Source organism: Caretta caretta, chromosome 17 (genome assembly GCF_965140235.1).
Source record: "Caretta caretta isolate rCarCar2 chromosome 17, rCarCar1.hap1, whole genome shotgun sequence".
Classification (NCBI taxonomy): domain Eukaryota; kingdom Metazoa; phylum Chordata; order Testudines; family Cheloniidae; genus Caretta; species Caretta caretta.
In genome coordinates, this window is record NC_134222.1 from 16785 (window position 1) to 32952 (window position 16168).

Consider the following 16168-nt stretch of genomic DNA (forward strand, 5'->3'; position numbering starts at 1 on the left):
AACCCAGTCCCACCTAACATAGGAAAGACTAGGAGGGCTAGACTCAAAGCTCTAACTGGACACTTATTTGAGGTTGCTCTGCTCACATTTGGACCACTGTTGCCTGGAGCCATTTATGTCAAACAGGGTGGGCTTGTCGGTCTCCATCTTTCGAGTCTTGGCTCAGATTCTCCTATGGCAGGAAACCAACCACAAATGGAGCGTTGGTGGCAGAGACAGCAATGGGACAGGCTCATACTCTTGCTTCTCTCATGTGAACTGTCCCCCGCAGCCCCCAACAATACTCCCCCATGTAGTCATAGCTACAATGAAGGGGCAGCTGGATGCTCCTGTACTGTGATAAACAGCATCCAAAACAGTTACCATTCACAGGAGACTATTGCCCCTCTCCCTTCTCTTTATCCCCAGAGAGGACTCATGTTCTTTGAAGGAAACCAAGACCAAAGACAGAGAAGGAAAAAAAAAAAAATGGTGAATAGTGACTCAAACCCAACAACTTGTATGAGGAGACGGATGAGGACTGAGCATCTTTATTTACATTCTTCTGGGAACCGGTTTTCCTCTGGAGAAGACATATGCCCTGTTTCAAATGTGGGGCCTGCAAAGTTTGGTGACAACAATATTTTAAAAACAATTCTGTTATGCAGAGTAAATGACAAGATAGTAAACACAGCACTGACATGAGCTTCAGTCATCTTCCCAAATAAAAATGTTTAACCATGTCTTAAAAGAAAAAAATTCTTTAGTTACTAATTTTTTAGCCAAGGTTTTTAATTCAAAGACATATTAAGTCCCACACTGGCTGCCAATTAAAGTTAGGGTAATTATTATTTGAAAATTATAAATACTAAAGAGCTTTGGTTATTGCTTGAAAACAAGTTCAATCTGAAGGACAGTTTACAAAGTTGCTTGTCCTGGTGCAGTTAGAAACATCCAATGCTAATTAAGTTACTTGAAAACTTGTTAACGCTGCACAGACGTTCCGTGATTCCAAAGGACGCAAACAGAAAGGGAAAAATCCGTCCTTGCCCTTCTCAGACCGTCCCAACGGTTGGGCCCTGCTCCTACAACACTGGTGAACCAGCCGTGCCACACACACGATAGTTACCGGGAGGGGGAATCTGGGAGAGACTTTGGGCCCCTGCCTGGAGGCTGCAGAGCCCGCCCCCTCGGATTGGGACGGCGGGAGCTCACCAGAGCGGCGCTGCTCAGGAGCAAACTTCCGCGCAGGCGCAGCACTCTCCTTGCGGCCGATGGCAAATCAGCCTGTACAAGCCACTTCATTTTATTGACCTCCAAAGGGCGGTGGCGCCAGCCCAAATAGGTATGTCGGGGCGCTGAGGGAGGCCCTTTTCTTGTTAAATGTCGGTTTAGTTCGCACTGGGCACACCCCCAGTCTCAGGACCTTCCTTCAATTGCCACCGATTACTTCTGACCTTCTTGTAATGGCGGTTGTGCAGCGCAGTACTTTCCCTATCCCCGACCGTCCCATTATGGCGGTTCCTCAGGAGCGCTTTTCTGCTTATTCCACGACCTTCGGTCAGTGGCTGCTCAGTGCGCGCGCGCGCGCATTGCAGGGTAACCTGGACCTTCTGCTTATGGTAGAAATGTCTCTACGGGGCATTTGAAATTATGGAAAGCGCCCTTTTTGCGCCCGCGAAAAGCGCTGACTAACCGCTTATGACCTCCTATGGCCGTGCAGTCTGCGCAGGAATATGACGTCCACGGATTGCGATTTTTTTTGCTAGCAGTGGCTCAGTTAGTGTCGTCACGGCTGGTAGGTGAGGTCAGCACAGGGGCCGCCATTTTGGGTGGCGGGGCTGGGATCGGAGTGGGGCCCTTGGGTTGTTGTGGCCCGCAGGGGGAGTTAGTGCGGCTCACGGCGCAGCGGCCCCCATGGCCGGGCAGTTCGACTCTGAGGACCGGGCGAGCTGGTATTGGGGGCGGCTGAGCAGGGCCGAGGCTGTGTCGCTACTGCAGGGGCAGCGCCACGGGACCTTCCTCGTGAGGGACTCGGGCACCATCCCCGGGGACTTCGTGCTGTCGGTGTCTGAGAGCTCCCGGGTCTCGCACTACATCGTGAACAGCCTGGGGCCGGCGGGAGGCCGAAGACCTGGCGGCGAGGGCCCCGGGGCCCCAGGTGAGTGCGCGGAGCCGGGCCGGGCTAGGGAGAGTGGCTGCTTTGATTGTCTGACCCGGGGGTTGTTGCTGCACCCTGGCCCTGTATCCGACTTCGTTTTGCGTTGGGGAAAGCGCGGCCTCAGTTTCTCCCGAAACAGCGGGCAGGCTGCGGGCACCAGCCAAAGAGCCACATTGCCCCTGCCCCCGCCCACTCCAGACTGGCGTTCAGTCTCCTGAGGCCCGGCTGTGCCGTTCGTGTTTGTCTTTTGGTTCCGCACTGGGAACCGCTAATTTTGGGGTCCCTAGTTACTGGGGAGCGGCTCCAGGACTCCCATCCCCCGCCACATGACCTGCAGTATTCCTAGCTTTAAAATCGGGTTGGACGTTATTTGGAGGACTAAAATAGTGCATGTATGGACACTGACCAAGATGGGGGCGTCTGGACTTCCATCCTGAAGTCATTACTCAGATTTCCCATCACTGTATATAAGCCAGGTATGCAAAAGTAAACTGCTACCACCTATCCGGAGGAAGTTGAAACTTTACTATTGTTTTACATTTTGAATTTGCACGAAACAATTGAAGACAATTGGCATATTAGAGACTTGGAGGATTTTGAAAAATAACAATTTAAATTCCTCATTTGAATGAGATATTCTTGAATGAGGGAGAACCCAAGATTTCCATTATTTAATTTCAAACCTCAAATGACTGATGAGTCTGAAAAGAAAATGATATGTTAATTTAGTAACTTACGTGCTCCCGCCGTTCAAATAAATGTTAAAAGTGGATGCTAAGCACAAATACCCTTTCATACTTGGAGAATAAGCAGACACGTGATGAATTCTAGAATGGATTAAAACGTGAGATATGAAAATACAAATGTCAAACTGTATTTCAATACAGTCAAACAATGTCAAACATCTAGAATCAAAGGACATTGGTCATACTTACAGGATGGAGGACTGAATCCAAAAGCAGTGCTTCTGAATTTAGGAGTCATGTTGAGCATGACTTCCCAATGCAGTGCTGTTGCTAAGAGGAGTAATGTGATCCTTGGATGTATAAATGGAAATATTGAGCCATAAGGTACTACTTTTGTATGGAGCATCACTTGAAACCGTTATTAGAATGCATCCAGTTCTGGTGGCCACTCTCCAAAAAGGATATTGAAAAATTAGAAACAGTCCAAAAATTGGGATATTTTGAAGTCTGGAAAACCTGAAATCCAGCAGGAGACTTAATAAGTCTTTTATTTAATTTTAAGAAAGAGAAGGTTACAAGGTGAATTGAACCTGGTATTTAAGTACCTTTGGAAGCAGGGTAATTATTCTGGAATAAAGTCCCTTTTTCCAGAGCAGAGTGTCCACATGGGGGCATTACATCAGCATAGATCTATGAGAATGTTCCCCATATAGACACGTCCAAAGGTGTAACAAGCGCTAGCAGCTGGAAGTTAGTCAAAATCAACTGGAAATAACGTGCAAATTTTTGAGTGTGTGGGTAGTTAACTTTGGGAACAATTTAACAAGGGATGTGGTGGATTCTCCATCACTTGATAGGGTTCAGTCAAGATTGGAAGATGTCTTTCTAAAAGATATACCCTAATTTGAATCATGACAGGTTTCAGAGTAACAGCCGTGTTAGTCTGTATTTGCAGAAAAAAAAAAAGGAGTACTTGTGGCACCTTAGAGACTAACCAATTTATTTGAGCATAAGCCTTTCGTGAGCTACAGCTCATTTCATCCGAAAGCTTATGCTCAAATAAATTGATTAGTCTCTAAGGTGCCACAAGTACTCCTTTTCTTTTTTCCTAATTTGAATACAAGTTTTGGGTTTGTTTCAGGAATTAATGAATGAAATGTTATGGCTGGTGTTATGTAGGACAGAATAAATTATCATAATGGTCCATTCTGGTGTCAACCCTTTGAGTCTATATGGGCATGGCAGATGTGCCAGCCTTTCTTCTGGGGTATTACCTTTCGTTTTGCAATGTGCAGGATGCTTGAATTATAGTAACATAGTAATTCTCACACTGGGTCAAACTCATGGTCCATCTAAACTAACATCTGTTCTCTGACAGAGGCCAGAACCAGATGCTTCAGAGGAAGGTGCAAGAAACGTTGCAGTAGGCAGATGTGGGATAATCTGCTCCCCATGAAAACTTTTGCTAATTGCCTAATAGTTAGAGAATAGCTTGGGCCCTGAAGCCTGATGTTTTTATAGGAAATTTTAAAAGTATATCTTCAGTATTTACTATTATTACTCTGAATACTCTTTATCGAATATAAATATCCAGTCTCTCAGAATCTTGCTAAATTCTTGGTCTCAATGCCATTCAGTAGCAGAGTTCCACTGTTGCATTATGCATTTTATGAAAAACTATTTAATTTTTATCAGTTCTGAATTTGCAATCATTTAATTCTTCTAAATGTCCCATTGTTAAATTACTTGCACGCTTTCACTTTTAGATAAATGTAATTGGAATAGAGATGATCTAAAAATCAGACAGCTGGTGGCAAAAAGGAGTGAAGGATTCAGAACAGTTTTATACCTCATTTTGCTGCATGGACTTCCATAGTTAAGTAAATATCAGCAAGTCATCACATTTGCTTTAAATGGCTAGGATAAAACACTTCAAAGTTAGCATAGTAAAGTTAGCCTTCCCGGTGTTTTATCCTAGCCGTTTTAAGCAAATGTGATGATTTGCTGTTATTTATTTGAATATGGAAATCTGTGCACAGTGAAGAGTCAGGTGGGTGAGTGGGAGCTGGGCTTAACCACACAGGCAGAGCACTGAATACAGAGGATAATAAGACAATGCACATTAGAGGAAATATTTTACTCTCTTATGCATATTTGGAATTTGACAGATCACTTCAAGGAAAAAATTTGAAACATTTAGGGAGCTAAACTAAATCATCAGTTGTTTTAAATTCTGTCTCTTCTAAAAGCTAATGAAGAACTCAACTATTAATTTCATTGGTTTGTACTGAAAGTGTTACTGATCAGTGTGGGAAACAAACATACCCATTTCACAAAGATTCTCTCTCTCACAGGTGCTGGCTTCCTCTGGGCCCTATGGGTGCTCAACCCCCCATCTCACCCCTTCCCCCAAACCCACACCCCTTTTTCCAAGTCCCCACCCCTCCCCCACCTTTTCCCACCCCACCTTTTCCTGCCCAGTTCCACCAGCCCTGGAGCACCCATAGAGTCAGCACCTATGCTCTCTAAAGAGAGAGAGTATGATAGGATGCAAAGTATATAGAGTGGGATTTTCCAATATGTCCAAGTGATTTAGGCACATTAATGCCAACATGTGCTCCCAAATCACTTAAGTGTTTTGAAAATCCAGACCATAATTTCAGGAATCAAGTAACCTTTACATAGAGATATCTATGCACAACACTGGCTGCAATTTGACGTATTACACATGTGAGCAATTTCTTTTAACTCGGTGAGACTACACGCATGTGTAGGAATTTGCAAGATTGGGGTCTTGGAGGTCAGAGACTTATGTCTACATCGCAGTCAGAGGTATGACTGCAGCACATTTAGTCATAGATCAGAGCTAGCTCACGTATGTCTACATGTGCTGCAGTTACACCTCTGATTGTCGTGTAGACATATCCTAAATCTTTCCTCCCTCCTGCCCCAGCATATTCTCCTCATGTAATTAGAACTCTGTTCAGGAGGCACTGGTTTATATTTTTCATAGGCTTTATGGATGATGTACTCATCTCTTCTGAGTAAGAAAATAGGTTTATGCTACCAATATTTCTGATCCTTTTCTTTTTAGCTGTAATGGTTCCGATGTTGCAATAGCTGTACTTCCAACTTAAATAGTAGAGTTTTTTTTAGCAAACATTACATGCTTGAATGTCTTTAAAAAGTGGAGAGAATATTTTATATCAATAGATCCAAATCTCTTATACCACATTGTTTTGTTTGCCTCAACTTAAGACCTATCTAAAACAGGCCTGGAGAACAAAAACCTGAATTGTTGAAGTCACTGGGATCAGAAGGTCATGTGTTGACATGGAGTGAATGGTATTGCAAAAACTAGTAAAGAACTCATTACTTGTTCCGGCCTATAATATGAGAGTAAGGGACATGTTCTATGAAATTGAAAAGGATCCCCAGGAAATATTTTTTTCCTGTGTTCCTAGGGTGCAAAGTCACATTTCAAAGACAATTGAATAAGCTCTATACCAGGCCCATTCATTTGTGCAGTTCTGTTATGTACATTGGCCAGACCGGACAGTCTCTACGTAAAAGAATAAATGGATACAAATCAGACGTCAAGAATTATAACATTCAAAAACCAGTCGGAGAACACTTCAATCTCTCTGGTCACTTGATTACAGACCTAAAAGTCGCAATATTACAACAAAAAAACTTCAAAAACAGACTCCAAGGAGAGACTGATGAATTGGATTAATTTGCAAACTGGACACAATTAAATTAGGCTTGAATAAAGACTGGGAGTGGATGTGTCATTACACAAAGTAAAATTATTTCCCCATGTTTATTTTTCCCCCCTACTGTTCCTCACAAGGTCTTGTCAACTGCTGGAAATGGCCCACCTTGATTATCACTACAAAAGGTTTTTTTTTCTCTCCTGCTGGTAATAGCTCACCTTAACTGATCACTTTCATTACGATGTGTATGGTAACACCCATTGTTTCATGTTCTCTATGTATATAAAATCTCCCGACTGTATTTTCCATTGCATGCATCCGATGAAGTGAGCTGTAACTCACGAAAGCTTATGCTCAAATAAATTTGTTAGTCTCTAAGGTGCCACAAGTACTCCTTTTCTTTATGTCCTAAAGATCTGATATATCTTTACAGTTCTAGCTTGCAAAGCTGTAAGTATTTACTTGTGGTCATATAATTATCCAGTGATTATCTGTATGCCCTTCTGAAGCATTCCTGTTTCTTTTCATTTGTTGTAAACTTACTGTCTCTTAATTTAATTGAATGTATCCTTGTTTTGTACGTAAGATTGCATGAGTTTGCCTTGCTCAAGCTCCATAGGGAAGTGCTGTAGAAAGTAACAGAGAAGAAGCACATGGGAGAGTAGAAGGAAGCAAAATATACCTACAGTAAACCCTTATATAAAGTGCGTTTATACAGCGCGTTTTTGACATGATGCGGTTTTCATTTAGTGACCCGTTTTTATGTTGTGCGCACTGTTTTTATATAGCACACACTTATATGGACCTGTCCGCTCAGGTCGGGTGAGAAAACCATCAACTCAGCTCCCTCCTCAGTCCAGCTGTACCCGCGGCTTTTGTGTTGTTGACACTGCGTTGTACCAATTTTTTGGACATTATATTATGACCACCCTCATCATTTGCGTTCATCATGCCACCTAAGAGGAGTAGCGGTCCTAAAAACAGTGAGAAGAAGAGAATGAGAAGTGAGAAGAAATGGGAAATGATGAGTTTAGCTAAGAAAATAGAGATACTGGACAAGCTCCGTGCTGGTGCCCGAGTCAATGTGGTTGGTCACGAGTATGGTGTGAATGAATCTACAATTCGCACCATTAGGAAAGGCAAAGAGAGCGTTAGAGCACATGTTATGGTTGCAGGTAAATCTAGTCTTACCATCAAGAGGATGATGAGGGCAGATGTTCAGCTAAATAAAACAGAGACTCGAACACATGGATTGAAGATCTGACTCAGAAACGGGCACCACTCTGTGGGACAGTCATTAACGAGAAGGTACAGAAATTGTACGCAGCCATGTGTGAGAAGGAAGGTGAACCATTCAAAAGAATGTCATTTAGTAGTGGCTGGCTTGATAATTTTAGGAAGTACTTTAACATCCATAATGTGACATTTACAGGGGAATCTGCATCAGCTGACCACCAAGCAGCAGAACTCTTCCCTGCTGAGTTAGCAAAAATTATTGAGGACAATGATTATAAACCCCAGCAGGCTTTTAATGCTGATGAAACAAGTTTTGTTCTGGAAACAAATGCCATCCATAACCTACATCACCCAGCAGGAGCATTCAGCACCAGGACTTAAAGCTGCGCTGTGCCAACGCACCAGAGGATTGTAAATGTAAATCAGTCAGGTGGATTTGATTTAAATCAAATTGATTTAAATCACTAGTCAGGAAGACTCGATTTAATCATGGATTTCTACATAAAAGTGCATTCTTGTTGGTTGCTATAACCTTAAAATATATTCTTCACAACTCAGCGATAGATGTAGGTTTCATTTTTAGAAGGTACACCGTATACAATTTAAAGTGATTTATTTTGAAAACTTTTCAGATTACTTTTACAGCTATATCAGAAAATGAATGATTGTTTGGTTATTTCATTTACCAAAGGTAACTGAAGCAGATATTTATGAAGTCACTGGGAGGTGAACTGTCTCCAATTCAGCAGGTTAATAATTAATATTTGGAGGGTTTTCTTGCCATGCTGTCTTAGGAGGAGAACATCACCAGACAGACATTTAAATTGTTTTATTTAACTAAAACAACGTTACATATTCTGGATTATTTTCTTCCACAGCAAACATAGTATTTTAACAAAACAAGCATATGAATTTTTGAATTTAAACATTGACGTTTTTTAAAATCAGATTTGTTTTTGTTAAAATTGTTTTTAACTAAAATAGTCAATTTTTCTTTTTTTAAAATATAACTATGTCTGCCAGGTCAACATGAGAAACTTAAAATATTGGCTTCTGCAGCTAACTCAGTCGTCTTCACTTTCATTTTCCTGTTTGTTCATAATCTGGAAAAGAAAAACAAGCTTTCCTGCTTTTTCAGGTGTCAAATGATTTCTCAGTTTGGGATGAATTAGTGCAAAGGAAGAAAATATTATTTCTACACTGGCAGAAAAAGCTACTTCTGTTAAAAGTGAGATGATCACTTCAACAGTCTCTGAATCCAAGTGCTTAAGTGACTTCCACCAGTTCACTGGTGTGACTTTCTTTAAGACATCATCAGAAAACATATATTTCTTGAATGGTTCTTATTCCCAAACTGGGTCTCTTTTATGGCCTGCTGCCATTATAGGTTTTCCCTTCTAGTGAGAGAATGGTATGGTAGATCTCAAATCAATGAAGGCTACACTCAGAAAGATCTCCAGACTTCTGGAATGTGCTTCTCAAACAGTTTCACTTTTGTCTCTACTGCCTGTCCCTCCCTTCTCACATTTATCTCCAGACTATTTCTCCTTGTCCAGATCTATTCCACCCCCAACAATCGTCTATTCATGGAACTTTTTGAAACTTTGCACTTTTAGAGAGAGGTAGGGGATTGACTGTGTACACAAATTTGCAGAGGGACAACAGGGTTGAGGTCTGTTGTTTCTCACCTTTATTTATTGTATTTATTTATTTACTTACTTTTTTGCTGTTAGCAGGCATGTTATCTCTGGAGACACAAATCCACAGTTTGAGAACTGCAAAACTAAGCATCTCTTATGGTATCTGCTAGACTGAGCACTGAGTCCCATTGGGTAGATAGAAAGATTAACCTAAATAATCTATACAGAAGCCCCGGAACCCCATAAGATTGGCTCTGTCATCCATGAACTATTAAAACTCATTTACAAAACTTTTCCCATACTATATACTATATAATTCTCCCATACTATAGAATTAGAATTTATAATCCTTATTCCATGATGAGATATATTTGAGCTATAATGTATCTTAATTAAAACTATCTTTAGATAGTTTTTTCATCCAAAAAGCATTTTTTTCAAAAAATCTGATTTTAAATAAAAAAATCATTGATTTTTATCCACCCTGAAACCAATGCTTGTTTACCGTGCTCAGAACCCTGTGCCTTGAAAGGCAAGCAGAAGTCTAACAAAAAAGCCTGGGTAACATCTAAACTGTTTACAGCATAGTTTACTTTATGCTTTGTGTCTCAGGTAGAACTTTATTTAGGTTTTGTAACTTTATCTTTCAAGATTTTGTTATTATTGGACAATGCCCCAGGTCACTCTGCCAAAGCTCTACAGGGTAAAATGAAAATGTCAAGGTTGTTTTCCTTCCACCTAACAACACTTCATTGTTGCAGCCCTTAGATCAAGGCGTAATCAAGATATTTAAATGTTATACAAGGTGCACTATCAAGAAGATGCTAGAGGTGTTGGAGGAAAATTCAGAAATGGGCATACCAGACTTTTGCTGTTCATGTAACATCGCACACGCAATTGAAGGGATCAAGGAGTCCTGGGATGAGGTCACTGTTCCTACATCAATGCCTGTTGGAACAAGTTGTGGCCGTCAGTGATGAATAATTTCACTGGCTTCCCCACAGTACACAAGTTGGTTAGGGAGATAATGCAGATGGTCAGGAATGTTGGGGGTGAGAGATTCTCAGATATGGAGGAAACTGAAGTGGAAGAATTGATAAACTCACATCAGGAGGAGCTGACTGAGGAGAAGGTTAGTGGAGATGCATGAGGCCACTGACAGTGAAAGTGAAGACGAACAAAAGGAACAGAAACTCACAGCAGGCTATTTAAGGGAAAATTTACAAATCATAGAAAAAGTCAAAAGTAATTTGATGGAGAAAGATCCAAATATGAACAGGAGCCTAACGTTCAAACGGCCCTATCATGAGCTGTACAAGTCATTGCTGAGTCAGGCAAAGCAGAGTCTCATCACTGACTACATCATGCCCTCTACACACCAGTCAATAGACGCATCAACTTCAGCATTCCAGTTATCAGCCGAGCATGAACCAGAAAATACCACTACTACTTCATCCTCACCACAGTAACAACATTCCCCAGCCATCACCTAGATCATTGTCTTCAGCAAGTCATCAATTCATAGTCTTTAAGGTAATAAATAAAAAAAAAAAATCAACTTTGTCATGTCTGGGAACATAACACTATTTCTCCCATTTATTCTTCAGTTTATATAACACACACACGGTTTTCTAGGAACGTAACTACTGCGTGTTATAGGTGTTTACTGTATATGATTTTATTGCAATGCATATTCTTGTGGAACGCTCTGATTCTAGGCAGGAGAGGGTTACAAATACTGCAGGAGGGAAGTGTCTTTCATCGCTCTCAATTATCCCTTCTAGCAAGGTGGCTGTTGGAACATGAAGGGAACTGCAAACAGCCTTCTTTGCCTGAGGAAAGGTCACTAAAATGTGGTGGCCTTCTTGGAATGGGACAGAAAGTGAAACTGAAAAATTGCGGTCCCAAAAGGACTTTCCTTTCCGGCTCAAAAAAGGAATGCTCATAAATGTAGATGAAGGGACTGAAGAAATGGGACAGAGGAGAGAGATTCTCGTAGAAACATACTGAGTAAGAACTTCAGGAAATACAGAGATTAGGTACATGCCAGCTGCAAGGAAGGAGAGTTAAGGTTGTACAGGCAAGAACTACTGGGAAGTATCAGCATGCACTCCTGCTGCATTTACTGTGGTAGTTATAGCTGTTTTGAGTAGTGGAGGGATTAGTTGGAGCAGCTTGGCAGAGCTGTGATTGTGATATGAGGCAATATGGGGGGGTACTCCTGTGAGGGGGGCTCATCCCCCCCCACCTATGTATGTGTGATCAAAGGAAAGAGGTGCAAGAGAGAATCAGTATGCCTCATTTCAGTGCTAGCCCTGACACAGGGGTGGTCAGCAGTTAGATGGGAAATGTGTAGCCGGTGGATTTCATGAAGAATAAGTGAAAGTATAGCATTAGATGGCATTATGGTCCCCCCAGATTCTGGCTTCCCCATGTGGGGCAGGGAAAGGAGCTGAGAGCCCATAGAGGGACAGTCCCCGATTCCTGACACAAGGACAAAACTGACTTGGCAAGCTGATCAATTAATGTTTGTTGACCAGCTATTTGAGCACCATCAAATAGTTCAGCAAGAATGCCCTGATGTAAGCAGAGGCTGACTGTTTTGATTGCATCATGGTGCTATTCTTTCATTTATTTAGAACTTAATTTTATTGTGTTTTGTATCTTTTGGAGTTAAAATAACTCACTTAAGTACCTTTTTGGTTGTAATTAGGAATAAATATCTTTCTAAGGTAAAGACTATTGGAGACCATGAAGTCTTACACCTTTTTTTTTTTTTTTTTTTTTTAATATATACTGTTCTAATAAATTAGTGTTTTAAGTATTGACCAGTCAATTGACCAATTATTTTTGGACCGGTAAAATGACCAAACCTAGCACAAGGGGCAGGGAGAGGGGCATGGACTCCCCACCCTAGAAGGGCAAGGACCCTGCAGACCACACAAGGGGGGGAGAATGTGAGGCTGCCACATGTCCTGTACCCTAATTCTTCCCATTCACACTGCCACTTATCTCCATGTCACCTTTTCCACTCCCCCGATTTGAGCCCCCAACCCCTTTTCCAGGCCTACCCGTGCCTCTCCCTCTCCTCACTGCAACCTCAAATCCCTGCTCCTTATTCTCAACACTGTTCAGCCCCCTAATCCCCTTTGCAACACACATTTGCATGTGTATTTATTTTCTTTTAAAAAATTATAGTAAAGCACCAACTCCGCAATAGTTAAGATGAACACCAAGCATTCTGTTTAAAACTAGACTCTTCTAGGTGCTCTAAAATGAAGTGAGCTGTAGCTCACGAAAGCTTCTGCTCAAATAAATTGGTTAGTCTCTAAGGTGCCACTAGTACTCCTTTTCTTTTTGCGAATACAGACTAACACGGCTGCTACTCTGAAACCTGTCTTTAAAACTAGACTCTTCTAAGTGCTCTAAAATCCACTCAGATTGCCTTGAAATTTTGTCTGCCTCATGGAGGCATGGAGTTTGGTCAGTGAACCAAATTGGGGCCATTTGAACAAAGGGTTCCTGAGATTTAGCCCCTGGGAAAATAACAGCTCTTCTTAAAGCTGACATGTTTTGGCAATGAGTTGTGTGCATAGATAGAGCTTAAACCAGGGCTGAGATCATTATACCAGGGTCTCAAATGCTTGGAAGTTACCCCAACAGAATACATGCCACCCACTAGCCTTTTGGGAGAAATCAAATTACGTTATTAGCCAAAGAGTGGCTCTTCAGTGAGGCGCATCAGCATTTGACATGCGTGGCATTGCATCAAACCGATTCCACTGAGCATGTGTGGGCCGACAAGGTTTTTAGCTTTGAAAGTTTCACACCAGCTGGATGGCTTGAGAATAAGCAGTAGTCCTTTGACCCAGCCAGCTACTGTCAGTTGGATTCTTGCAGTAGGCAAAAGTCTGGAAAAGCTCAGAGGGCATATTGCTAAAATCTCTCTCTTGGTGGGAGGGGGTGGGGTATTTTTGGTGGCTGTAATCAAAATATGTATATATTTTTAAATTATATATGCAAATGGTTACTGGCAGAGGAGGGGCATTTTAGAGAGTGGAGAACTGGGAGGAATAGAGGTGAAAGGGGGTTAGGACTACATAAAGGGGACAGGGATTTTGGGAATGAGTGGTCGGGGAGATGAGAGGGGTTTGGGGGCTCGGGGGAGGGAAAGATACACTGAGAAGGGTGCATATGGGGATGAGTATTAATTACTGTATTAATTTTCATGGGGTGTTTTCTCAAGGCTTGTCTACATTTGAAACACTACAGTGACACAGCTGTACTTCAGTGTAGATGCTACCTACACCAGTGCAAGGGGTTCTCCTGCTAGGGTATGTAATCCACCTCTCCAAGAGGCAGTAGCTATGTCGATGGAAAAATTCTTCCATTGACCTAGGGATATCTACGCTGGGGGTTAGGTCTGCTTAACTACGTTGCTCAGGGATATGGATTTTTCATACCCCTGAGCAACAAAGTAGGTTGACCTAACTTTTTGATGTAGACCAGGTCTCATTCAACTGAGACTATCACATTGAGATGAATGGGCTACTTCACATGTCTCTGAGCCTCCTATGGCTTCAGAATTATCCTGTGGTGGAGAGATGCATATAGAAAAGCAGTCACTGGTGACTAATTTCATAAATATTATAACAGAGTGGTAAGAGTGAGTTTTTCAAAGAACAGTATTTATAAATGTTCCAAAATCTGCATGTGAGCTGACCTATCTTGAAATCTGCTGTGCTTTATGGGATGTAGGGTAGGATTAGTGATCCAAATTTGGGGTCATTTATGCAAAATGTTCCTTAAACAAAGGCCCTCCCCCTGAAAAAAACAGGTTGTCTTTAAGTACACAGAATTTACCAACTTTTTTTATGTGCACCAAGCTTCTAAAACGCTGATGGTTTAATGGGATGGAAGGGGGAGGGTGAACTGGAAACAGTGGCAGGGGGGCTATATGTTGTGGGGGAATAGTGGGGGGGGAAGGACGGAGAGAGAGACACTAGTTTTTTTTTCTCATATGCTTAAAGTTACTATAACCACTACATAATAAAAATGTCAAGTTCTTGGGACATGGATAATGTCTGAATTTTTTCTCACCGGCTTCATTAGCAACTACTCACTAGAGACATTTGAAAGCATGACCATTATCCCCATTCTACTACAAAAAATTGCACAGGTTTGGGGGGCTCTTATTAATCACATAGCATTTGTGTGACTTAGTGAAAAGAATAGCAGTCTGGGACTCAAAACCTGAGCTGTATTCCCGGCTTTGCCTCTGGCTTGTTGGGTGATTTTGACCAAGTCACTTCACCCCGCTCGGTGCCTCAGTTTCCTCATCTCTGCAATCTCTTTGAGATTTACTGATGAAAAACGCTTTGTAAGAGCTAAGTGCTCTCATTATTTGTCCAGGAGTGTCTCAGAGAACTGCACACCTACATGAAAATTAAAAGTATCTGAATGACCACTGTCATCTCTCTCTCTCTCTCTTTTTTTTTTTTTTTTTTTTTAGGACATTTAAATGGCAAACTTCATTAACACAGAATTACGGTTGTTTGGCGGTAGCGTGTGCCTCTTTATGTGCTTAACATAAAGTTAAGCAAAACTCAAACTTGTGAAAACAAAGAAATAAAGAGTTAAGGTACATGCCCACACAGCTTTGTCCTGTGCTGAACAGGAGCTCCCCACACTCCTATATGGAGAGAACACCACATCTACTAAATCTTACAGTTCTTTCAACCCCTTCATCCTTATACACAGCCTTATAGACTAACCTTTCATTAAACCCACACACAACACTCATCTCTCACTGAATTGCTGACAGATCCCCATGGCAAAACCAAGAAGATTTCTGTGCCCCACTGCTGACACAACCTACACAATACAGTATTGAAATGAAGGATATTGGATCTCTGTGTTCACATGCACCTCTTTCCTTTGATCACACACACTGGGGTCAGGAAGAGAAGCTCTCTCATACATACTCAGGGCCACCAGCTCTCATATCACAATCGAAACTCTTCCAAGCCACTCCAGTTAATTCTTCCACCATTCAATACTGCTACATCTAACACAGTGAATGCAGCTGGAGTTTGTGCAGATAATTCACACTGGTTCTTGCCAGATCCAGGAGGACAGAGTTATGGTTGTATGGGGTGTACATTAACTCTTAGCTGTGTTTCCTAGTTTTCACAAGTTTGGGTTTTGCTGAATTCTACATTCTGGAAGGGCATGAGCTATTTCTGGACAGCCTTAACTCTGCATTGACAAAGTTGTTGGGTTTTTTATTTTATTTATTTATTTATTTTGGTCATTTGATAGTTTTAGCATCTTCTGAGTTATCGGCTGTATTCAAAACACATTTCCTTAAAATAACATCCCCCGGCAAGCAGATATTAACAACATACCTACAGACCTTTCTCAGATTTCTGCTCTAGGTCAGATTTGAACTGAGACTGGTTGGGTGTAGGTCAGGTTCACTGACTGCTGTTTGTTCCCTTGAGCCACCCAATTGCAGATAAAATTGGCAGACTAGAAAGCCTCTTGATTATTCTGTCTGTATATGTACAATGTAGTCCATTGGATGCATGAGGCTGTAGGAAAATTAAGGTTGTGCCTATTTAGAGAGCTGAACTCTTTTCTTGAATAATATATTAAATTTTGTTCTCTCAAAGGGGTAGTGAGTGCCATGCACTAGCTGGAGTAAGGGTGGGGTGATTGAGACCATTGTGCCAGGAGCAGGGCCCTGGT

General features: G+C 41.7%; 1 protein-coding gene across 2 annotated transcripts in view; it reads left to right on the forward strand.

Annotated features, from left to right (window-relative positions):
* The first annotated feature begins 1230 nt into the window (after positions 1-1230).
* Positions 1231-16168, forward strand: part of CRK (CRK proto-oncogene, adaptor protein) — a 50506-nt gene continuing 35568 nt past the window's right edge. For both annotated transcript variants that reach the window (XM_048823759.2, XM_048823760.2), the window contains exon 1: positions 1231-2140. In XM_048823759.2, coding sequence (XP_048679716.1) covers positions 1897-2140 — 244 coding nt within the window. In that variant the 5' untranslated portion in view covers positions 1231-1896. The remainder of the gene's footprint in view (positions 2141-16168) is intronic.